General features: G+C 46.0%; 4 protein-coding genes and 1 long non-coding RNA gene across 7 annotated transcripts; 3 read left to right on the plus strand and 2 right to left on the minus strand.

Moving 5' to 3' along the window:
- The first annotated feature begins 2,431 nt into the window (after positions 1-2,431).
- LOC139833982 (uncharacterized) lies at positions 2,432-7,531 on the plus strand. The gene is made up of 3 exons (XM_071824363.1): positions 2,432-3,983; positions 4,848-4,953; positions 5,098-7,531. Exons 1-3 carry the CDS (start codon positions 2,432-2,434, stop codon positions 7,529-7,531), a joined length of 4,092 nt encoding a protein of 1,363 aa, XP_071680464.1.
- Positions 7,532-8,244: 713 nt separating this feature from the next.
- On the plus strand, positions 8,245-9,464 carry LOC127312213 (uncharacterized). The gene is made up of 2 exons (XM_051342686.2): positions 8,245-8,547; positions 8,637-9,464. Exons 1-2 carry the CDS (start codon positions 8,373-8,375, stop codon positions 9,350-9,352), a joined length of 891 nt encoding a protein of 296 aa, XP_051198646.1. The 5' UTR covers positions 8,245-8,372; the 3' UTR covers positions 9,353-9,464.
- Positions 9,465-9,785: 321 nt separating this feature from the next.
- LOC127312216 (uncharacterized) lies at positions 9,786-13,138 on the minus strand. 3 transcript variants are annotated; one of them, XR_007858198.2, is made up of 4 exons: positions 12,812-13,138; positions 11,405-12,265; positions 11,029-11,275; positions 9,786-10,100 (listed from the first exon to the last, which is right to left on the minus strand). It is a non-coding gene; the product is annotated as an uncharacterized lncRNA (long non-coding RNA). The 3 variants fall into 3 exon arrangements; XR_007858197.2 differs by having other exon boundaries at positions 11,405-12,230; positions 12,812-13,137; XR_007858196.2 differs by lacking the exon at positions 12,812-13,138 and having other exon boundaries at positions 11,405-12,449.
- Positions 13,139-16,064: 2,926 nt separating this feature from the next.
- Positions 16,065-18,037, minus strand: LOC127312211 (small ribosomal subunit protein uS11x). Its single transcript, XM_051342684.2, has 6 exons — positions 17,929-18,037; positions 17,133-17,252; positions 17,009-17,054; positions 16,828-16,913; positions 16,464-16,593; positions 16,065-16,364 (listed from the first exon to the last, which is right to left on the minus strand). Exons 1-6 carry the CDS (start codon positions 17,929-17,931, stop codon positions 16,297-16,299), a joined length of 453 nt encoding a protein of 150 aa, XP_051198644.1. The 5' UTR covers positions 17,932-18,037; the 3' UTR covers positions 16,065-16,296.
- A 258-nt stretch (positions 18,038-18,295) lies between these two features.
- LOC127312210 (uncharacterized) lies at positions 18,296-21,095 on the plus strand. Its single transcript, XM_051342683.2, has 4 exons — positions 18,296-18,382; positions 18,469-18,614; positions 19,367-19,446; positions 20,735-21,095. Exons 2-4 carry the CDS (start codon positions 18,501-18,503, stop codon positions 20,805-20,807), a joined length of 267 nt encoding a protein of 88 aa, XP_051198643.1. The 5' UTR covers positions 18,296-18,382; positions 18,469-18,500; the 3' UTR covers positions 20,808-21,095.
- Positions 21,096-24,700: the final 3,605 nt, after the last annotated feature.

Genomic DNA, 24,700 nt, shown 5'->3' on the forward strand with positions numbered 1-24,700 from the left:
TCTCATCCCAGATATTTCCACCTTTTGTTGTTTGGTAGACCGGCTCGGTCCAACTGGGCACTGCCCAACTCATGCGAAAAAGGGCTCTGAGCCCTGCCCGGTTGAGAAGCAGAAATCGAGCTTCACAGGTCGGCCTGGCTGACTTCGTCCCCGCAAAATACTGTAGCGTCACCCGCACACCCCCCAGACCCCCACCCGCATGCCTCATTTCCCCCATTCTCTCTCTCCCCGTGCCTGTCCCCCGTCACCGAGCCTGCGCGCCGCCTCGCAGATGCCGGCCTGCGCGCCGCCTACCAGATGCTGTCCTGCGCGCCCGCTTCCCAGCGTCCTGTGCGCCGCCGACGCCGGCTGCGCCGCCGACGCCACGGTCGCAGGCCAGCTCCGCGCTGGACGTGCTCCGCCGCCACGGCCACGGGCTAGCTCCGCGACAGGCGTGCTCCGCCGCCTACCGACTTCGGCATGCGCCGCGGCCTTCCCGACTCCGGCCTGCGCAGCCACCTCCCCGACGCCGGCGTGCGCCACCACGCCATGGACACGGGCCAGCACCGCCACGTCAAGCTAGGGACCCGATTGCTTTTGTTATCTATATACAGGGACTGGATTGCTTTTTTGTTTTCTTTTCAAGGGCCTTTCTGTAAAACTAGGACCTCAGCCTGGTTGAACGCATCGGTGACCACCAAACAGGATCTTGTCATAGCATGGTTGAAGGCACCCGACCCACCAAACACATGGCAAATTCTGGACCCAACTTGTATGGGGTGAGCATGTCTCAGCTGAGAAAGATAATCTGTGGTGAACCGACCTACCAAACGCACCCTAACACTCAGGGTTTTTTTTTTTTGAGAATAACTAACTCTTAGGTGGTCATTCTGCGAGGTAAATCCTCTCAAGTGCCTTTTTTTCCACACGGGCCAAGCAAGCAACAGGCCCGGCCCCCGGGGAATGCGGGCTGTGCGGTCAGCAACTCGTCTCTTTATTTTGTCGACTTTTTTCAATTCCAATTGAAGCCTAAAATGTAAATACTAGATTATTCATTTTATTAGCATTGAATAAAACTCAGAAAAACTCAAACAAGCTGCATGTGTAAATCACACTATACCTTTGGAAATAAGTTCCTAGTTAAAATTTTGAACATGTCAGAAAATTGGAATATGATATCTTGACTTCTCATATTCAAATTAGATAATTAATCACAACAATTTTAATATATAGAGACTGAGGTACTCATTTGAATAGATCTTATAATAGACTTATCTACATACATGTATTTGTTGGGATATCATTACATGCTATCAAACTTTGAGATTGAAAGTATTTCTTTCTAGATTATAAGACCCAAACAGTCTTAGTTCATCAAAATCGTTGGATGTAGTTTTTTTTCTTTTCTTTGGTTTCCGGTCAAGGTATTAAACTATATATGTGTTTATGCTTAAAACAATTTTTAAGACTATCTTACAACAAGTTCAGAATCTACGGCGCCGAATGTAGTTCTTCAGTTTAAACGTCCATCTAAAAGATATAAGTAATTATATATTTGTGAGGGTTATATGTATATTATAATTATTCATTAGTAATATTTCTCTAATAAAATAGGGCCCATTTGCGAATTTAGAAAATGGGAGAAGATATACAAGAATAGTATCCAAATAGGTTAACGAGGTGCAGCCTCCCTTCACAAGACAAAAGCTTGTCTCTCAGGACAAAATTATTTTTAGAATTTTGTCAATGAGGGGTTGAATGCCCTATTTTCGAAATGTATCACAATGGAGAATAATCCTATGTACTTAGTTGGGAAGCGGCCTACAACAAAATTAAGAATTTGTATAGAAGGTTTCACCTCCTCTGATTCCATGGAAATTGGGATGATCTCACTTGCGAGCCAAGTTTTAAACGTGCGATGTAGGAATAGGAAAACCGTCGCGCACCAAACGGATCAAACTTGGCTAAGGGCGTGCGAGAAAGCACGCAACCAAACAGGCCCAAGGTGCTTTCCGTGTAAGATGTGAGCCCAAATCGTGAGCACAGGGTCGAATTTTTAAAACGCCAATGATCGCCAGTGATCACTGTGGATGAAAAAGGACTTTTTATGTGCGACGGGTCTTAAAAGACCTGCTGGTGCGTGAACGCGGAGGCTGCAGAGGCAGAGCAGTTCGTGCCTGGCAGCAGGGTCAAGTCACGAATTACTTTTCTTAGCACAAAGGCACGAAACACGCAACTCGATCTCTTCGTCTTGTTAGAGTTATATACCTGTACGTATCCTATACGTATAGGAAACTATTGTAATCGTTTATACACTATATATATATGAGATCCTCACCTTTATTCTTTACGATCGTTTTATGGTACCAGAGCCTAGCGTGACCTAGGTTGTGCGCGCCGCCTGAAGCTTCCGCCGCCGCCGGTGATCTCCTCGCCGGCCCCCTTGGTCGCGATGACCACGACCGGATCCGCGACCCTGCCTGCGACTCTGCCGGTGACCTCCTCGCCGGACACAACTGCCCAGACCGCCGTGACCTCCGCTCCGCCGCCAGCTCTCCCGCAGATGGTTTCGAGCGGGCCTGCGGCTGCTCCGGCTCGGACTGCCGATTCTCCAGCAGCGCTGCTGCCAGGATCCCTGCCAGCAACTTTCGATCCTGCAGCAATCTACACGGATGCCACCCGTGTTGCCGCTTCTCTCGGCCAGGGCGCCGGGATGGGCTTCTCTCCCATGGCCGGGTATCCAGGGTTCTACCCCGGGTATCCAGGGTACCCTATGATGGGTTTTGTGCCGCCCCCAATGGCGCAGCACTCAACAACGCCCTTGCTAGGGCTTCCGGCACCATCTGCAGCGCCTCCCGCATCGCCCTATGGCTCTACATCAACATCGCCGTACGGCCCTGCTCCGACCCCTACGCCGGCGCATGCTTTTCCACATGGTCTGCCCCCGGTGGTCACTATTGCTCTGTCAATTACTATCAAACTGACGAGCGAGAACTACCTCTTCTGGCGTGCCCAAGTTGGTCCGCTTCTCCGCAGTCATCTGCTGATGGGTTATGTCGATGGCACTGTTCCATGCCCTGATCCCCACATTGTTGTTCCTCACGCTGGTGGCATGCATCATGTCCCTAACCCGGCGCATCAGCATTGGACTCAGCAGGACCAAGCCATTCTTTCTGGTTTTGTCTCTTCGATGACGGAAGGCGTTCTTGGCATGATCATGTTCTCCGGCACTTCTCGCGAGGCCTGGGAGACTCTCGGTGGAGCCTTTGCCTCCACCTCTATTGCCAGGTCTTCTGCGATTCGACAGGAGATGGCTGAATTGAAGAAGGGAACCAAGACCATTAATGCCTACTTTCATCAGATGAAGGCGCTCTCGGATTCCCTAACCAGCATTGGCGAGCCTCTGCGCGATGCGGAGTTTGTCTCATACATACTCGCTGGACTTGATGAAGAGTATGATGCTCTCTATGAGGTGGTGACCAATCGCACTACCCCTATACCGATTCGCGACCTGTTCTCGCAACTTCAGAGCACAGAACATCGCAAATTGGCTCAGCGTCGCTCCGGCAATTCCTCGCATTACCCTGCTGCACATATGGCTGCACCTATCGCTGCCTATGGAGCTGGTCGAGGTGGACCCCGACCCCCTATGCCATCCTTCTCTTCAGGGAAGTCACCACAACCGTCCACCACACCCAAGACAACTGGCGGGCGTGCACCTATCGTTTGCCAGCTATGTGGGGTTCCTCGCCATACAGCTTCCAGATGCTACAAGCGGTTTAACCGCGATTTTCTGGGTATTGGTAATGATGGGACTAACACGGAGAAGCAACTTGCTATGGCGATGTCTGCATCTCATGGCTCTCAGGGCGCATCGCAGTCTGTAGACCCGGCGTGGTATGCGGATTCTGGCGCCACACACCATATTACGCATGAGCTGGACAAGCTCACCACCCGCGAGGCTTACCACGGCACCGATCAGGTCCATACAGCTAATGGAGCAGGTATGCATATTCATAATGTTGGTCAGGCTGTTTTATCCACTCCGTCTTCTAGGTCTCTAGCTCTCAATAATGTCCTTCATGTTCCTAAAGCCACCCGTAATTTGTTGTCTATGAGTAAACTTTCCCATGACAATAATGTCTTTATTGAACTTCATCCTCATGATCTTTTTGTAAAGGACCTGGACACGAGAGCACCCATCCTTAGAGGTCGATGCAGCGGAGGTCTCTATGAGATTAAAGCACCTGTCATCAAGCAAGCCCTTTCCAGTGTCAAGGCCTCGCGTGATATGTGGCATCATCGCCTAGGACATCCAGCTTTACAAATTGTTCAACATGTTCTTCGTAGTCATGATTTACCGTCTACACATGAGTCCAATAAAATTGAGTCTGTTTGTGATGCTTGTCAGCAAGGGAAGAGTCATCAATTGCCCTTTTCCTTGTCTACTCGTGTAACAAAATTCCCATTAGAGATTATTTATTCCGATGTGTGGGGCCCTGCCCAAACTTCAGTTAGTGGACATCGTTTTTATGTGAGTTTTGTTGATGCTTACAGTCGTTTTACTTGGCTCTATTTACTCAAACATAAATCTGATGTCTATGATGTGTTTCTCCAATTCCAAAAACATGTTGAACGCCTCTTAAATCGCAAGATTATTCATGTGCAAACTGACTGGGGTGGAGAGTATGAGAAACTCCATCCCTTCTTCCACAATTTAGGTGTCTCACACCGTGTGTCTTGTCCTCATACACATCAACAAAATGGCATTGTCGAGCGTAAGCACCGTCACATTGTTGAAACCGGTCTTACCTTACTTGCACATGCATCTGTCCCCCTATGTTATTGGAGTGATGCTTTTGCTACAGCTTGTTTTCTTATTAACAGGCTTCCTAGTCGTACCATCGACATGAAAACGCCTCTTCAGAGGCTTCTGAATGAAACACCTGACTACACCTTTTTTAAGGTTTTTGGGTGTGCTTGCTGGCCTCACCTTCGACCTTACAATAATCATAAGCTTGATTTTCGCTCGAAGAAGTGTGTGTTTCTGGGCTACAGTTCTCTTCACAAGGGATACAAATGTCTTCACGTTCCGTCTAATCGTGTCTATATTTCTAGGGACGTTATATTTGACGAGAATGTTTTCCCTTTTGTCAACATGCCAAATTCTCCCATGTCACCACCTGTTTCGGAGTCATCTCTACTCTCGGCTGACCAATTTATGGATATTGCACATGCTTCTCCTTTGCTTGCTGACCATGGTGCAGGTGTTGGACGCGGACATCGCCTGGAGGTTTTAATTCCGCAGTCGCCGGTGTTTCACGTCGATCGCAATGCTCCGCTGCATGGCTCTGCTCCGGGCTGCGTGCAGCCATGCAGCAGCTCCTCTCCGCCTGGCCCTGTCGGCTTTGCCCAGCCAGCAGCCGAGTCAGCCGAGCCAGCACCGGCTCGTGCCTCGGGCTCCGGCACGCGGACGGACGCGTCTCGCGCCGTGGACGGCCTGCGTGGGGATGCTTCCTCGCCACCACGCGCGCCTGCACGGCACTGCATTTCCTCGCCACCACGCGCGCCTGCACAGCAGTACATCTCCCCGGTGCGTACGCCTGTCTCCGCTTCGCTGCACGGAGAGCAGCAGCAGCCTGATTCGCTGCATGGAGAGCAGCAGCAGCTGCATGGACAGCATGATTCACTGCATGAAGAGCAGCAACAGCATGATTCCCCTGCCCCGCACGATTCTATGCATGCAGAACAGCACCAGCAGGATTCTCCGTCCTGTACGCATTCAGAGCAGACTTCTGCTACCTCGTCTGGCGCACCTGCTATCTCAGCTCCAACATCTGCTGACACTGCTCCCGTAATAGCAACAACTTCTGCTCCTCCTCCAACTGGCCCTGTGACACGTCGGCGCCATGGGATTCATCAGCCCAAACAGCGTACTGATGGTACAGTTGTCTGGAATTGTGTTATAGCAGCTCATACAGCGTTGAAACACACGCATGAACCCCGTGATTACAAAGAAGCTCTCCGCACTCCTCACTGGCGTGAAGCTATGGAGACTGAATTTTCTGCTCTTCAGGCTAATGGCACCTGGAAATTGGTACCTCCTGTGTCTGGAGTAAATTTGATTGATTCACGCTGGGTTTTCAAGGTGAAGCTGCATGCAGATGGTTCCATTGAGAGGTACAAGGCACGTCTGGTTGCTAAAGGGTATAAGCAGCGCTATGGTTTGGACTATGATGAGACTTTCAGCCCTGTGGTTAAGCCAGCTACTATTCGTTTGTTGCTTGCTATGGCTCTTTCTCGTCGATGGCATCTTCGTCAGCTTGATATTCAGAATGTTTTTCTTAATGGTTTTCTGGATGAAGAAGTATATATGCGTCAACCTCCTGGTTTTATCGACTCCGAGAAGCCTGGTCATTACTGCAAGCTTGTTCGGTCATTATATGGGCTGAAGCAGGCTCCTCGTGCATGGCATGCTCGTCTCAGCTCTGTTCTTGGCTCTTTGGGATTTTCTCCGTCTGTGACTGATACCTCCTTATTTGTTCTTCGACGTTCGGATATTACAGTCTACCTATTGGTCTATGTTGATGATATCATTGTTCTCAGTTCCACAGCTGTTGCCATTCCCAAGTTGATCAGCCAGCTTCGCTCTGAGTTCTCTGTTAAAGATCTTGGTATTCTGCATTATTTTTTGGGCATTGAGGTGTCGTCACCCTCGTCAGGTAGTCTCCTTCTTCGCCAGCGCAAGTACGCTCTGGAGCTTCTTGCGCGTGCCGGTATGTTGAAGTGCACTCCTGTGACTACACCTATGGCGTCCTCTGAGCGTCTTTGCAGCACTGATGGTGATCCATTGTCTCCTGAAGAGGCTACTCAGTATCGCAGTATTGTTGGTGGTCTTCAATATCTCACTATGACACGCCCTGACTTGTCCTTTGTGGTCAACAAGGTGTGCCAATACCTTCATGAGCCTCGCACATCTCATTGGTCTGCTGTTAAACGCATTCTTCGCTATGTTCGTCACACAGTTGACAGTGGACTGCAGCTTTGGTCTTCCTCCTCTACACTGCTTTCAGCTTTTTCAGATGCCGACTGGGCTGGCAGTATAGATGACAGGCGATCCACGGGGGGCTATGCTATCTTTTATGGAGGTAATTTGATCGCCTGGAGTGCTCGTAAGCAGTCTACTGTCTCACGGTCTAGTACTGAGTCAGAGTATAAGGCTTTGGCCAATGCTACAGCTGAGCTCGTTTGGGTACAATCATTACTGCGTGAGCTTGGTGTTGTTCAAGTTCAGCCTCCAGTGCTTTGGTGTGACAATATCGGTGCTATCTATTTGTCATCTAATCCAGTTTTTCATGCAAGGACAAAGCACATTGAAGTTGATTTTCACTTTGTCCGCGAGCGTGTGTCTCAAAAGCAACTGCAGATTCGGTTTATCTCTTCAAAGGATCAAGTTGCTGATATTTTTACTAAGCCTCTCCCTTTACCATTGTATGAGCGTTGTAAGCGCAATCTCAATCTTTCCCTAGTTGAGATTGAGGGAGGGTGTTAGAGTTATATACCTGTACGTATCCTATACGTATAGGAAACTATTGTAATCGTTTATACACTATATATATATGAGATCCTCACCCGACGGAGCACGTCGGGTCAGCCAAAACCTTTATTCTTTACGATCGTTTTACGTCTCATTCACGAAGGAAATGATTACATTCGATTATCTCTATACTGGTAGCCTGGTACAATCATCCAGATGAATTCAAATTCCTCTTCTCGTTGCTCGCTGGAAAGAGCCGACTGGACACACGTACGCTAGCCACGGCAAGAACTTTCCAGGGCCTGAAGCTAGCTGCTGACCGAGGCATCAAGTTCCGATCGTGTGTGTCGACGGCGCCTCGACTTATCCATCTCCGCCGATAACGACGTCGCTCGCCGACCTTCCGAGAAAGCCGTGTGAGTTCCGATGGACACTCGTCGGATCATCAGCACCCGCCTCTCCTTCGCCTAGATACTGCTCTTCCAATGTCAACGGTTAAGTCTGTTAACCTGTCAACAACAGGGCAAGTTCCTCCCAACACCTGACGCTTTCAGTAACGTCAAGAGAATCGATCCATCAGGCAACCACGGCCACGGATGCATACGTTGCACAGCCATGTCGATAGATACCTTTGAAAAGTTTGATCAAGGGAGCTTGACACGTTGTGAAGTCGTAGCTCCCTTGAGTTGTTCAGCTCACCACTGAAGTCCTTGACATGCGTCTACAAATACACACCAAACATTGTCTCTTCCTCCCAAGCTCACACCGATCACGAAGTGCACTTCCAAACTCTAGCTAGTGCTCGTCTGCTCGATCGGGTTACACGCTAGATTACCAGAACCAGTGATCCTTCGACATGGCGACATCTTATGGCCTACTAGGGCTCCTCTGCTTCGCTCTCATGGCTGCGGTGGTGAGCGCGAGGCAGTTCCAGGTCGGCGGCAGCAAAGGGTGGAGCGTGCCGGACGCGACCGCCGAGCCGTACAACGCGTGGGCCGGGAGGATGCGGTTCATCATCGGCGACCAGCTCCGTAAGTTAACAGCTCCAAGAACGACCCATGGCGTGAGAAGTGACTGATATATTACGGGGAATTGACGCTTGGCTTTGGTCTTCTTGCAGTGTTCGTGTATCCGAAGGAGACGGACTCGGTCCTCGTCGTCGACCAGGCCGCGTACAACGCCTGCAACACCACGGCGTACCTGACCAAGCTCGAGGGCGGCAGCTCGGTCTTCACGCTCGACCGCTCCGGCCCCTTCTTCTTCATCAGCGGCAACGGCGCGAGCTGCATGGCCAACCAGAAGCTCATCGTCGTCGTGCTCGCCGCAAGCCACACCCCACCGAGTCTCTTGCCTACTCCGCCCTCCATGCCACCGACGGCCGCCGCGCCGGAGCCGAGCCCGTCGTCTCCTCCATCCATGCCGCCGACGGCCGCCACGCCGGTGCCGAGCCCGTCGTCTCCTCCATCCATGGCGCCGCCGTCTGCAGCCCCTGTGCCGAGCCCCTCATCACCTCCTTCCATGGCGCCGCCGTCTGGCGCACCGATGCTGCCTCCCTCTGGCGCTCCGGAACCTGCACCATCTCCGACAGGCTCAGCTCCGGGCGCTGCACCGGCGGCAACTCCAGGATCATCTCCTCCTGCGCCGCCGGGTACCCCGGATACTCCTCCAGGCTCGCCAGGTACCCCTGGAGGCGCGCCGCAGCCGCCGTCCGACTCCAACCCGCCTCCGGGTGACGGGTCGAGCTCGACTCCGCCAGGCAGCGGTGCTGCTCATGTCACGGCCGGCCTACTCGGCACGCTTGCAGCAGGCTTCGGCTACGCCATGCTGGCCATCTGAGTTCTGATTGTGTGAGTGTAAATTGGGGGATGCCACTTTTACTGTGCAGCTGATTTGCCTTTGTGATTGTTTCGATGTTGGAATTATAATAAGATATTCAGAGTGTGAGCTACCAGGCTAAGTACATGTTCGTACTATACGCAATCAACGTATCAAACCATTTCAACATGTTGCATTTGCCGTGAGAATGGAATAAGTAACAGCACTGAAAATCGTAACAGCACTGAAATGACAATGAGGTGGCAATTTATCAGATACGAGAGATCAATCGATTTCAAGGTTTCCATATTAACGCTAGTATCTACACGTACAAACTCAATATGGACATGCTCCTAGGCGAGAACGCGTTGAACATAGAGCTGGAAACATCACACGAAAGAAGATACTCCATCCGGCAACAGGGAAACATAGCAGTACTGAAAAGGCAATGAACTAGCAACTGATACAGCACGAGATCACTGCATTTCATGGTTTCTATGGACCAAAGCTAGTTTGTCGCATACATATGACTAGTTTCTGAACCAAAAATGGGATCCAAGCAACACTATAGGTTCAACTAACATCAAACGATCCTTGACAGGGCCAAATTAAAGCTCCTGATAAGCATAGAAATAGCAGGACCACAGAGGAGTAAGATCTTGATTGCTACCATGGGAGGTGAAAGATAGCCTGAAGAAGACATCTACAGCCTCCTTCCACCCTTCCGGCGAGTGCTGACTGCTGACAGTGGGAATTGGAGTCACGTCCTCTGCAGCACAAGAACAAAATTTTAAGGTCATGGAAATGCAGAGCGTACAATGAAATCAATAACATATTCTGACATGAAAATTAGAGCAGGAGCTGTTCATGGGTCTACATCAGGTAGGTAATTCGATAAAAACATGCATTCAGTAAGATCTTTAAGACCAACAATATACATGTATATCAATGCACATGCTTGGAAATTGGATATTATATCTAAAAACAGAAAAATGCAAATTCAGCTACAAACACATCCAGCTGACAGAATTTGATCCTCTACATACTACATGTTGATTTACGTAGTTTTCGACTCTGCAAACACCTACTCGCAATGGCTGAGCATGTAGTGTAAACGAACAAAAGGGGAACAGATATTTATGCCTACCGTTATCGATTAGAATGCACAAGCGTACTAGCAACATCTATTCAGTTTATAGATGTACTGCTCAGTTGACTTGATAGATTTTCCCAAAAAAGGGAAGTACTTATGCTGGTAGTCGTATGTACTCTCAACTATTGGTACAAACAAGAGTATTAAATTTAGAAGGGTTATATCATGAATACACAGTAAGTTTGACAGAGTATAGTAACTAGTTTTGCAGTACATGTGACTAGCTTCGAAGTTTGAAGAGTTTAAAAGCATAGGTGTCTAACATATCTATTGCCAGTGAATTTATGGTTTTTCTTTCAGATGTGAGGGCTCCCATACTTCTACGGTCTCCAGCATCACAGGTTATAAGAAAGCTTGAGTGTCATAATATACAAATGTATCAGGTATCAGTTCAGGTATACGATTTAACCATATAAATCCACAAGAAAAAGATAATTGCTACCTCAGCTAGATAAGAAACCAGCATGCAATTTGAGACGGTTCAGGGCATCACGAAATAATTTAATGCAGAGGAAACCTCAGGCATCACGAAAAATCTTCTTACCTGGCTGTAGACAAAGCTTTCCTTTCAACTTCAAGCTTGTACTGAAGTTGCACAACAGCCTCGTTTTCATTCTCTATTTCCTTCTGAAGTTTCTGAATCATATTCTTCTCAAACAATATCCTTAAATTATTGCTCAGCACACACTGCATCTCCGCGGAGAGAAAGTAATGGTTGTTCTGAACATTCTCCGAGATGTTCAAATATGATCTTGAAAGCGTGCTAAAAAATTACACTACTTCTGCCAATCCTAAGAGTATTGGGAAACAAAGACCAACATAGCATTAATTCAACAATGATGATTTACTGATTTTTGCTTGCTTAAACATGAAAAACTATGGTAAATATTTTATTTTGTCCGGAACATTTTTTTTATCACCTTGTATGAATAGGAAATCACCAAGCGTACCCACATTGTGTGCACAAGTTGCCACCTTGAGCAGCAGCTGCAATCAACTTCAAAGAGAATAAGAGCTGCGGTAGGTTCTATGTGTAACAACTTATGTTATGCAAGTGGATAGGAATTTTACATAGAGAAGGTTCCAAAGATTTCCTCATTTTCAGCAAGGCATGATGCAACATATCCAAGGGTGGTTAACTTATGTACAGAGCAAGAAAATAAGCTTTTATTCTTACCTCAGCTAAATAAGAAACTAACATGCAATTTGAGACAGGTTGAGGGCATTACCAAATAAATTTTAATCAATGGGAAACCTCAGGCATGACTAAAATTCTTCTTACCTGCCTGTACAAAAGGCTTTCCTTTCCAACTTCAAGCTCGTACTGAAGTTGCACAGTAGCCTCGTTTTCGCTCTCGGTTATATTCTTCTCAAAGGAGATACCTTACCTTCCTACTCAGCACACATTGCATCTACGCCTCTACTTCATACATCTATTCTGAAGGAAGCACTGTTTCTGATTGAACAACAGCTCTAGCCTCCTCTCTTTTCTGCTCTCAACCTGTCCAATGATAACCTAGCTTAACTTGTTTCCCCTCTAACCCTTGTGCTCCCTTTCAGAGCTTGCATGCATCGGTTTCTCTCCCAGCCTGAGCGACCGATGCACCATGTGCATTCAGCTATTTTTCTCTGCTTCGATGCGAGCAAGTTCCTCCGTAACCACTTGGGGCAGAAGTCCCAGTTGGAAGTGCTACTGCAGCTTGTCCTTGTGTCACAGGTTCATCTGGCTGGAAAAGTCTTGTAAACCTTTTAAGAAGAGAGTTTGAGTGATCATCCAGGAGCTACAAGGGAGCACAAACTTTATGAAAGCCTCTGTAATGATCTCGCAACCAAGTCGGCTGCCGAAGCGAGGAGAAAAAAAATAAAAATGGGGGCGTTGGGGAGGAGAGTAATTGAATTTAAATTTCTCACTTTAAAGGAGTAATTGAATTTGAACCCCCCAAACCCCCCCTTTAAACCGATTTTCTGAGAGGCATAGCTTCCCCCTGTTACTCCCCCCCTCAGGCTGCCCGGCCGGCAGGCCAGGCCAGGCATAGCCTCCCCCTCACTGCCCGGCGGGGCATACCCTCCTCCCCTATACCCCGCCGGCCACTGTCCGGCGGGGCATATAGCTCCCCCCACCCCCCTGTACCCTCGCCCCCCCCTGTACCTGCGCCGCGCCAACCCTAGACCCCTCCTCCTACCTATACCGCACCCTAGACTCTCTACTCTACTCTACTCTACTTGCTTGCCAACCCTGCCGAGGACTGCGTTTATAAACGCGTGCGAATCCTTCTAAACTCTCGAGGTGGGACTAAAGAAACCCAGGGACAGCTGATCTCACTCACCCGAGCCGCCGGCACGCCTCCTCCCGCTTCTGCCATTGGGCGCCGCCCGGACGGTTTCCTGCGCGCGCGCGCGCCGTCCTCTTCTGTCGCCGCCGATGCGCGGCTCCTCTCTCTCCCCCCGTCTCATGACCGGATGATGGCGGACTCGAGCGAATCCTCCACTCCACGGTGGCGCAGTAATCCGGTGAGGTGACGGGGATGCCGGTGCCGGCGAGAGATTGGGGAACAGAGTCCGGCGAGACGGCGTGAGTCTGTTTGTTTATGAACTGGGTCGGAGGCTCAGAGCTCGCTCGCTGCTTATCATTGGGCGCCCACATCTACGGCCCACTCCCCTTTCTTGATTTCCTTTTCCAGGCTACAGCTGCCTGTAGCTGGACAAATCATCAGCCCCCTTTGAAACTGGTTTGTATGTGTCAAAAAAAATTAAAGTATGTAACATTTGTCTCCAACATTTTTTTGTATAGTCTGTCAAGTAACGAAATTATGGTGCAAAAAAATCCATCAATGAAACAAAAATAATCTCAAATGTATTATTTTACTCCGCGTATGTAACATTTTCAAAAATGATAAATGGTTTTGTAACATTTCTATGTGTATATCTAACAATTTTACCTAACTCATCCAACATCACAAGAACACGTCGTACTGTTGGTGCAAATTCTCTCTATCATATACGCAAAAATTATTATACCAATTAAGGGCAATGGTGGAGACTGAATTGAATACATGTGCAGAGGTAGGCCAGAAATGTTGCAGTCCTTTCTTTATACAAAATGATCATACAACACAAAACACATCCGACTACCACGGATCTTGGCGCGCATAGACGGCTCAGGGAAGCACGGCTATCTGTATCCGGGATCAGTTGTGGTTTTCCGTATAAAAAATGCATCTAGATGGCTTCTAGTTTGATATGCACCACGTATACATACAATATTTAAGCAAATGAACTGAAAAGGATCAGAAATGCATGATGCATTGGGTTCTTATTCCTATTGCTCATGAGCAAATAGGCTGGCAAGCGGCGCGGGTTGCAGGCAGACATTTTCACTAAGCCAGGTCAAATTCCGATCAGTTCCGGAAGTCGTTTTGCACTAAATTTTTTTTCCGGCAATCACCAAACATGACACTGCCTACGGATCCAGCTGAGAGAGACCATATGATGTGGGCATACCTTGTCAGGTATCCACTCTTAATCTCTTATTATACCTGATGTGGTCCAACTGAAGGCCATGAAGCACACGTGACACAATGGGAACCGAAGCCCAGGAACTTGGCGTGCGACACAAGAACTAGCCCATACAAGAATATCCTAACATGTAACCGACCTGGAGTCCTGAGACATAGCCTCCTTTATAAGAACCAGGAGGAATCGGAGGGGAAGAATATCCACGATGCGTAATCTAGAGCACACCATAGCCATCACGGCGACTTTGTAACCCTATCATCATCAATTAAGAACAAACAAGCAGCATGTCGGGTTTTTTTTTTCCTCCGGAGGCATGGAGTTGGGTAAATCATGTCCCTCGTGTTGTGTTGTTTGTACACCAACGAATCCACCACCGCCCCTTCTCCCCTAAACCCAAGTCATAACTCACGTGCATTCCTGTGGTACCCCCACATCATTTGGCGTCGTCTGTGGGAACTTCGTGCGCTGGAACAACAATTTTGGTAGTTCCAATCTCCACAATGGTGAGATCGCATCTAGCCGGTCCCGTCATCACCAACAACAGTGGTTGCTTCGTCGATACCCGGGGCAAAACCGCCTCTCGGCACGTGTCGATATCGAGTGCACTTGTGCAGTGTTGTACGACTACATTAACACGATCCCAGAGTGGTGGGGCTACATCAGTCTAATCGGGAAGGAAGATCAGCAATCTAGATGGATACCTATCATAGAACAGAAACCCTAGCTACACTATATCGCCATAGCCATCAAGACACCTATGTAATCATCATCACCAATAAGCGTTCCTCAAAAAAAGAACAGACAAGCAGCACGTGGGGTTTTCCCTTCGGGGGCCTAGAGCTGGGTAAATCGTGCCCCATGTGTTGTTTGTACGCCGACGAATCCACCATCGCGCTCCTTCCTAAAAATCCAAATCCATCACCATAGCCGCTTTCCCCTAGATACGTGGTTTCAAAACTTGAAGAAGCACATTGATCGGGGCAGTGAATACGACCCCTGGTCCGGTTCCTTCATCCTTGTCTCTAGTGCTGCCGACACCACTGCGAGGTGCCGACCTACGTGCTCCGCGGCCGCCACCAGCACGTGCGCCGCGTTGAGCAGTGGCGAGGATGAGCTCCGCGGCAGCATCCCACCGACGCACTCTCGTTCTCACGACACAGGGAGAAAAAATGGAGAGGAAGGAGAGGAGGGCGTGGCGGGTGGGATGTGTGCGTGGAGCACGGTGTGATCGACGAGGACCACTGCGTGCTCACCGTCTCCAGCCTCCGCCATCCACCCCAGCAGAAGCTTTGTGAATTGTGAGCAGGAAGTGACCGGCCAGGGAGGGAAGGGAGGAGGAGGCGGCGGTATGGGAGAGGGAGGACTGAGGAGAGTGTGTAGTCGTGTGTGTTCCATGTGCGTCTCTGTGTTGTGGTAGGGTTAGGTGCAGGACAAGAATATCGGTACGTCAGGGATACATCCGGTGGAATGTACGTCAGGGACTTATCACGGGCGAACGAAAATAAAGGTCCACTGGCAGTAATCGTGTCTTGCTGGCGCACCAAATTAGTTGTGCGTGGTATCGCTGGCGCACCAAATTAGTTGTGCGTGGTAAATACCGCTGTCGCACCACTTTTTTGGTGCAGCTATAGGCCTCTTCCTAGTTAGTGTATGCTGTTCATCTAACTGCTGTTTGTGTCTCTGCAAATTGCGAGATGTCACTTATACTGTATAGAAGAAGTATGATTGGAATTAAAAGATTTTCAGTGTGAGCTATAATGCTAAATATATGTTGGGACTATTCAATCGACTCAAACAAAGATTGAACAACAATGAAAGACAATGAGGCAGCACCTTGACACGAGAACCATTTGAAGGTTCCAGACTGAACAGCTAGTACATATTACAGAGACTACCACAATATGGACATGTTAGGTATGGTCATGTCCGTAGGATGGAAGCATCACACAAAAAGAGATTTTGAAACAAAACATTCGTAGTAAACCACAAAACACAGCATCAGGCAAGAGAAAGATAGCAGCACTGATAGCTCAATGAACTAGCAATCAATACGGACAAGATATCACACTCGATTTCAGGGATTCCATAGACTGAAAAGCTAGTTATCACATAAATGTAACAGGTTTCTGAACCAAAAATTGGATCCAAGCAACACCATAGATTCAACTAACATCAAATGATCCTCGACAGGGCAAAATTAAAGCTCCTTCTGATAAGCATAGAGACAGTAGGACCACACGGAGGAGTAAGTTCTGATTGCCACCATAGGAGATAAAAGATAGCCTGAAGAAGACATCTACAGCCTCCTTCCCCTCCTTCCACCCTTCCGGCGGGTGCTGTCAGTGGGAACTGGAGTCACGTCCTCTGCAAAACAAGAACAAATTTTACCATTAGGCATATGCACAGTGTACGATCAAATAACATATAATAACCCTGATGACTATTAGCACAAGTTACACATACCAATGCGGCCAATCTTCATCCCAGAACGGGCAAGAGCCCTGAGAGCAGACTGAGCTCCAGGTCCAGGTGTCTTGGTCTTGTTGCCTCCAGTGGCACGGAGCTTAATGTGCAGTGCGGTGATGCCAAGCTCCTGAAATGACAAGAAGCAACATCAGACAACACAGCCTGAGAGACCACCACAGGACTACATCAAATTGCAATTCATACATGATGGCTTGCAAAATTTGGTCTAATAAATATGCCACAGAAGATATCCTAATCAAGTACCAACACTACATCATAGCTTGCCACACATCAGTCTAATTAATATTCCAGAAAAACAGGAACACTTGAAAGTAAAGCCTTGATATTTCTGGATGCATACCTTGCAGCGTACAGCAACATCCTGAGATGCAAGCATAGCAGCATAAGGTGAAGATTCATCACGATCAGCCTTGACCTTCATCCCACCTGGATGGTTTCAGAGGAATTACAATCAATACCAAAGATGCATACGAAAAACTGATGGTGCTAATGCAAGTAATGGCATAGACAAAGATGCCTACCAGTGATGCGCACCAGGGTTTCCCTCCCAGACAAGTCAGTCACATGCTGCATATTGAGATCAACAGTCAATACTCATAACCAAACGAGTATTATGGCATAGGTGTGAAAAGGGAAGAAACTTACAATGAAGGTGTCATTGAAGGATGCAAAGATGTGAGCAACACCAAAGACATGCTCTCCTTCACGGACAGCTGGGCCAAGGGTGACGTTCTCCTCCTTGGGCTCCCTGGTCTTCCTCTTCGACTGCAACAATGGTACACAATTCAAATTAGACAATTCAGTAAGTCATATAAGAATGGCAGCATTATTAACAAAACATTCTTGGTTCTAAGGAAGCACATGTTAGTGAACCTAAATTGATACAAAAATAGGTAGTGCAGCTGTAAGATGCCTATCTTATGTCTCTAGTTGATGATAGCCTTAAGTTTCATAAGTTCGAGTGCAAGCTGGTCAACTGGAACCAATGTCACAGCTTACTGTGCAAACCATCTTATGATCATGACCATCAACTAATAAGTATAGAGAATAATCATTAATGCATTTGGAAAATGGACATCCACCAGAAGATGACAATCCATAAAAACCAATTGGTTGTTCAGGCAAGTTAACTTAATTAACAGAATAGTAATCTTAGATTGGTTACCAGCATCCGCAAGGTAAAAATGCAAGAGAAATACATAATCCTAACGCAGTTTCATCGGATTAACAGACAACACATTACAACTCCTGCTCAGAAAACAAGCCACGGCAAACCTAAGAGAGCTGAATAACGTCAGCCCGAGCAAATTATTCTACACAGCCGCTACCTATCGAGAGACGCCGCCGCGGATGCGAATCTACCGAACCTACAAACTCCGTAAACCAGAAAACAATCGCTGCCATCAGTCACAGATGCCTAATCCAGGGGAACGAGACTCACCATGGTTGCGGCGGTGGATCCGAGACGACGACGAGGAGAGTGCGCCTGGTTCGAGATCACGAGTTCGCCGCCGCCGTCGAAAGCTCAGGGACGGAGACCCGGAAGGGGGTACGCGCTTATATACGAGGGCGCCTCCAGCTAGGGTTTAACCCCGCGCCTCCGCTCGCAGAAATGCCGATTTTGCCCTCGCTTCCGTGTCACTGCAGGTGGGCCCCGCTCTTTAGTCGTGGTCCGGGCCGGTAATTTGGTAGTTCAATGCTGTAATGGGCCGGATGAAATGGTTCGTTACGGCCCATGTTGCTAAGAAGGTCTAAATGGGCTGGATGTTTCGCCACCGTCGAGCTCTCTTGGTGGACTCCGGCCGGTGAGGGGAAGCAGCAGCAGCCGTCGTCGTCGTGTCGATCTTGGGATCTCTCGGCTCCAGCGCGCGTAGGGGGAGGAGGGGGGTTGCTAGGTGAGTCTGCCTCCGCTGATCTCTTCGTCGATGGTTCGAGGGTTCTTGGCTGGACTGGATTTGAGCCGCCATTTTGAATTGGACAGGGAGGAGTGGCGGTGGTGGTAGGTGGAGGAGGATGAGCGAGGAGAGGCCGGTGCCGAGGCGGGAGAGCCCGTGGGGCTTGCCGGAGGGGGACAAGCGGCAGCCCAAGGCGCACCGCTGCAACGACCGCGTCGAGGATGTCGTCCAGGTTCCCCTCACTAGACACTCGCCCTCTCCCTCTGATTTGTAGCAACTGCTAGAAAATCTTAGGTATAACAGCTAAATTGCTCCCTAGTGTCCACTTGCAATTAGGCATTTGATGGTTTTAAGGCTAGGTTTGGTTCATGTGCTGTACTAGCACCTATGGCTTGTTTGGTTGCTTGCTAGTACCAATTTGATGTTTACGGCGATCGGTGCATCGGTCTGGCATCAAATTGTGTCAGTAGTTAATTTGTTGCCATAAACCGAAACTCTTTCTATGTGTTTCAGCAATGGTAAGCCGTAGGGTCACTGTGTGTCCTGCTATACATATCGTACAGCGATACAATAACTTGTTGCCAGGATGATTCCTATCCTACATGTGCTGTGGTTACTGCTTCCAAGCTATAGATGGCAGTCCCAGGTTCGATCCGCAAAACACTATTACAAATGACCAATGGACTAATCTGAAACTGGTAGTTACTGATCTGACCACTGAAATATCATTATTGGCGTTATAAAAGTATAAGAGATAACTTAGCCATAGGTTGGACTATGTTCTGATTTAGCTAAGGATAAGCCTGTTGCAGTTCAAAATCTCACTCCTATCTGAAATTTCATGTAATTATTGGCCACTGCCCTCAACCAGTTGTGTGTTTTCTAACAAATGGCCGACATCGGCCTGTGTTTCATCGTTCGAACGGACATGGTTATGCTGAACATGGTTTTGTTTTGTTTAATACTTTAATTACTTTTTTGCAGGCTGCCTTTGAAGGGAATCCGTTCAAGACAGTCCCGGGTCCATTCAAGGTCTTTTGGCAATGCATGCGCTCAAAACCTGGGTATCCGCTGCTTCTCATGATTTTATTTTTAATGCTTTTGGTGGTATCATGCATCATCACTGATGATAATTCAAAATATGTTTTTGGGTTGTCCTCATCAATTTAATTTATGGAATGAGCAGTATCTTAAAATCTGATTGATGGAAATAACAACAAGTTAGTACTTTTCATTTGTGAGTATGCTCATGTTAATGTTTAATTTTTATTGTTTGCTGCTTGCTCTTTTAACAACTGAAATCCCTGTTCATTACTCCCTTCGCTCCATATTAGTTGTCGCTAATTTAGTACAGCTTTGTACTAAATCAGCGACAACTAACATTGAACGGATGGAGCAGTTGCTACTAAAACAAAAGCATGACCATTAAACAGTAAGAATAATATCTGCAACATAAAAGGTAAATTTACTGGCTTCGAAATTGTTTATCTGCACACAGTATGGTAGTCCTTTGGAAGCATGGATTTGCCTAAGCTTAAAGTGTGTGTACTCAATGAATTAGCTTATGTTGTTATGTCATGTTCTTATTTATGTAAAAGTGTAGATGGGAGTTGGTATGGTTAGGTTCATCTGCAATTCGCCTTCTTTTTCTCGTGTTGCTAAAAATTAACAAAATTACTAACTAAAACACAATGAACTCCCCAATAAACTAACCTAACATGGAGCTGGAATATGGTCTGGGCGGAAATCACATAAACGCGGTGGCGTAGTTGAATTGTTGAGTGTGTTGAGTCCGTAGCAATGGCATAACATGATTTTTTTTTCTTTATCCCTAACAAAGCTATACCAGCAAGCTATATATTCTCCGTGTTATTGCAAACCCTGATATTTATGGATTGCCTTCCTGCCTTCCATTATGTTTGGAGTCTTTTTGAAGAACGTAATTGGTTGGTTGGGTAACATGAATGGTGCAAGCTATTTAGACAATATTATTCAGTCTGACTGGTTCCTATGGGCCAAAGCCAAGGGCGCTGGTGTGGCTCGTCTGGGACCATCCAGTTCAAACAGACCAGGACTTGAGGCACAGATGCAATCATGTCTTCACCAAATTGAACAAAAGAAAGTACTTCTTGCTGACATGTTCGTCTAAAAGGCTTAAGTGCTTCAAGAAGCTATTGTACTTAGAATGCAACTGTGAACTACAAAATTTTGATGTTGAATTTACCCTTGTTATTATCAACTATTATTTCCTCTGCACATACATTTCAACATTGCAATGAGTGTTGAGACTGAGAATGTTGTCTTATTACTCTTGCATAAGAAAGTTGCTCATGTATAAACTGGGATTTGCAGGGAGGAACCAACTGAACCATTTACTTACCTGCAACTGGATCCTCCTAAAAGGGTGGAAGCCAAGCTAGAGTAAACAGCACCTTGATCCTTCTCAAGCGTGTGAGGTTTTGTTCCATAGCGAGTTAACGCCTTGAAAGATCACTTAGTCTCAGAGTTTTATGTTGAACATGGTGTCTTATGTTTGGATATATTTATTTATTCATCAATAATAAATACAGAAAAACCTCTCAGCTAGGGGATTTGTGTTTGTTTGAATTGTGTTCCGAGATGGGCTTTGTATTTTCATCTTGGTTGTATGAATTACAGTCACCGATGGTGTTGTATATGATTTCATGGAATTTCGTACTAGTATACTTTCAAATCATGTGTTCTTCAAGCAAAGGCTTTCCATGGAGTTCCACACATCTTATTGTCCTGATTCCTCTCAATCCTAGCAAAAGATTATACCAGTCTCATCATTTTTGGTTGTCAATATAGCTCGATAGCTGAGAAATTGAGGAATATGTGTTAGAACTACCAAGTGGCTAGCGATTAGAGGGAAGGAGGAGTTGCACAAATGAGAAGGGAAAGTAGAGGGGTAGGCAAATTAAGGAGGGTAGTTGGGTTAGTTTATACTTCAGCATGAGACCCTGAAGGGACCAAAATTTGATATGGGTAAAACTGATGTGTAGTGAAGCAAAAATGACAAAATGGTGCATGATTAAAAGTTTCACTTAAGAAAAGTCTAACAATTAATTAGATTGTTGTGTGTTTGTTTACAAAAAAATATACATAAGTAATCTCATCCTATGGAAGTTGTCGATGACATTAGACTAAAGTACTGATAAACATACATGCCTAACTGGCCGCTGCACTCACAGACTACTAATCTCACTGCTTGCTCCCTGATTGATATTCTTTTGAGTTGTCCACAACAATTTAATAATTGAATAAGAAGTATCCAGAAATGAGCGAGGAAAATATTAACTATGTGATTCTGTAAATGATCAATTTGCTCATGTTAGAAGATCTGGTTAGCGTTCATTCTGTGTTGCTTGCTCTTACAGGACATGAAAGCTTTTAGGCTAGTTGCTACAAAAGCACATTCATAAAAAAGTAACCTCTGCAGCATAAAAAAAAGTTTACTGGCCAAGAAATTTCTCGAAAATTGCTTATCTGCATGTAGCAGTTCCCTTGGCAGCATATTATATGAATCGTCTTATATGGGTTGTTTTATATTTTTTGTCTTTATTGCAGAAGTCTTTTTTTCAGCAGGGAAAGTCTAATATGAGCTTATTTGTGGAGTCTTCTTTCCTCTTTAATAGATAGATGGAGCTGGTGTAGCGGAGTTCATCTACGACTCTCATCCTTTTCTATTTTTATAGAAAAATCTCTAATGAAAATGACAAATTAACTTACTAAAACACAATGGACTCCTTCACAAGCTAATCTAACTAGTTTCTAGAAAATGTCTTAGAAATATGGAGCATGACATGGAGCTGGAATGCAATCTTGGCAAAACTAAGATAAACGTGGCTGCGTAGTGCAAGTATGCAGTGTGTTGCAACTTGCAACGGCTTAACATGATAGTCTTTTTTATCCGTTGGAAAGCTATAGCCAGTAAGCAACGTATTCTCCATTTAATTGTAAATCTTGAAATTAATGAGGTCCCAGCCTGCCTTCCTCTGCTCGTTGTGCCATAACGTATGTTTCACATCTATTAGAGAGATAGTTTGGTTGGTGGGTTGGGTAGTATGGATGTGAGCTTCTTGGACATTATCTACTCTTTTTTGAACAAGGAACATTATCTATTCGGATGGTTCCTTTAGGTTAAACTAAGACCTGGTGTGGCATGGCTGGTAGCAACCAAAGGGATCAGAACCAGAAGCACACACTGAATCATATTGCAATCAAATGGAACAGAAGAAAGTACTTCTTGGTGGCATGTGTTGTTCTTAAAGAAAACTAGGTGGAAGCTGATGTACATAAAAAGTTAAAAATGCATCTTATTTAAGGACACGATATGAGTCTGAAACTGTGGAGTACATAATTCTGGTGATGAATTTACGGTCAAACAGCTAGCTAGTATCCTTTACTCTAGCTTGGCTTCCACCCTCTTCTGAGGATCCAACTGTAGGTAAGTAAATGGTTCAGTTGGTTCCTCCCTGAAAATTATACTTACATAGATAAACAATTTTGCGATCCGGAAAAATAGAATAAGAAAATATGCAACACAATGTTGAAATGTATATGAAGCAGGAAGTATATAGGATACTAGCTAGTAATCATCATCTGAATTCTCCACAGGTGTGTTTCATAGTGAATTTCTCGTCGCACTAGAACACCACTTAATCACCTAAGGGGCGTGTTGAACACAATGCCTTGTGTTTCATAGTGTCTTCATCTTGCCAAAATGTGTGATTAAGTGCAGATAATGTAGATAAATTTGTGATGATTGATCTCTTTATGTGAAATCACTATATTCCAAAACATGCTGATTAGGGCAGTTTCCAATTTGGGTCACTATATTCATCTAAGCTTGTTAGATCAATTAAGTGCAGCGAATATAGATCACTATAGTCATGTCAGCTAGTTTTGGGTCTTGAGACTTAAGAACATTACTGAATGACTTCTGAAGTAGAGTTACTTCTGGTTTTGTATATGTGTCAATTCATGGAATAGTGAATTAAACATTCTTGAACTGCTCTGTGGTCATAACTTTTTCCAATTTCCTCTTATTTTCCTTTCTATCTGTCTGCCCATTTCGCAAGAGTAGTGCACACAATTTCTGTCTTGTTTTACATGAGTAAAGCCTAGGAACTAACTGGACTGAATATAGTGTCTACATCTTGACAAAATGTCTGATTAACTGCAGAGAATGCATATGAAATTGTGATGATTGAGATCCTTTTGTTTTTTTTCGAAATAGGGATTCCCCAGCCTCTGCATCAATTGATGCATACGGCTTCCTTTATTAAAAAAATAGTCATAACAACCAGAATTCAATATGAAAACTTATTACATCTCATGGATCACTCAAAGTTTCTACAAAAATGAGCCATCTAAACACCACTAGCATGAAGCGCCTTTGCATCGTCATGTTAGTCTTCGATTAGCACGCCAACCGTACTGGCTGTAGAAATCCCGTGCAACCGTTGCCAGTCGGTTGCACCCAATATCCTAGCAAGGCGCTCCTCCTCTGGGCGCAGATAGGACCACATATGGATCCAATGGGTACCCATTGGAATAACCTGCAAAAATGATGGAAATTTTGTTTTGTTAAAGATGCAATCATTGCGCACATTCCATATCGCCCATAGCAAAGCACAAACTCCAACTCTAATGTGGGTTTTGCTTTTTTTGTCTACCCCATTTAGCCAGTTGCCGAAAATATTAGTTATATTCATAGGCGCATTTATATTGAAAGTCATATAAACTATTCTCCAAATCATCTGCGTAAAAGGGCAAGAGATAAATAAGTGATTAATTGTCTCATATTGATCACAAAAACAGCAATTAGTAGGACCATTCCAATTACGTTTAGCCAAGTTATCTTTTGTAAGAATAATCTTCTTGTGAAGGAACCACATAAAAATCTTTATTTTTAATGGCACCTTCAACTTCCAGATATGTTTTTTGAGGGAGACCGTGTGTCCAGCTAAAAGATCATTATACATTGACTTTACTGAGAAGACTCCAGACTCTGTTAAATTCCATGTAAACCTATCTTCATTATCATTTAGCTGAACCAAGATAAGTCTATGTAGGAGATGTGTCCATCTCTCCCATTTGTTACCGTTTAAGGTCCGACGGAAACTAATATTAAGTGGACTTGCTGCAAGTATATTTTCAACCGTGACATTCTTGTGATTTACAATATTGTATAGAGATGGGTACTCTTCCCCGAGAGATTTGTCCCCTAACCAAATATCCTCCCAGAACCTGGTGTTCATCCCATTGCCAACCACAAAAGAACCTCTAGTTAAA

This window comes from Lolium perenne, chromosome 7 (genome assembly GCF_019359855.2).
Source record: "Lolium perenne isolate Kyuss_39 chromosome 7, Kyuss_2.0, whole genome shotgun sequence".
Taxonomy (NCBI): Eukaryota; Viridiplantae; Streptophyta; class Magnoliopsida; order Poales; family Poaceae; genus Lolium; species Lolium perenne.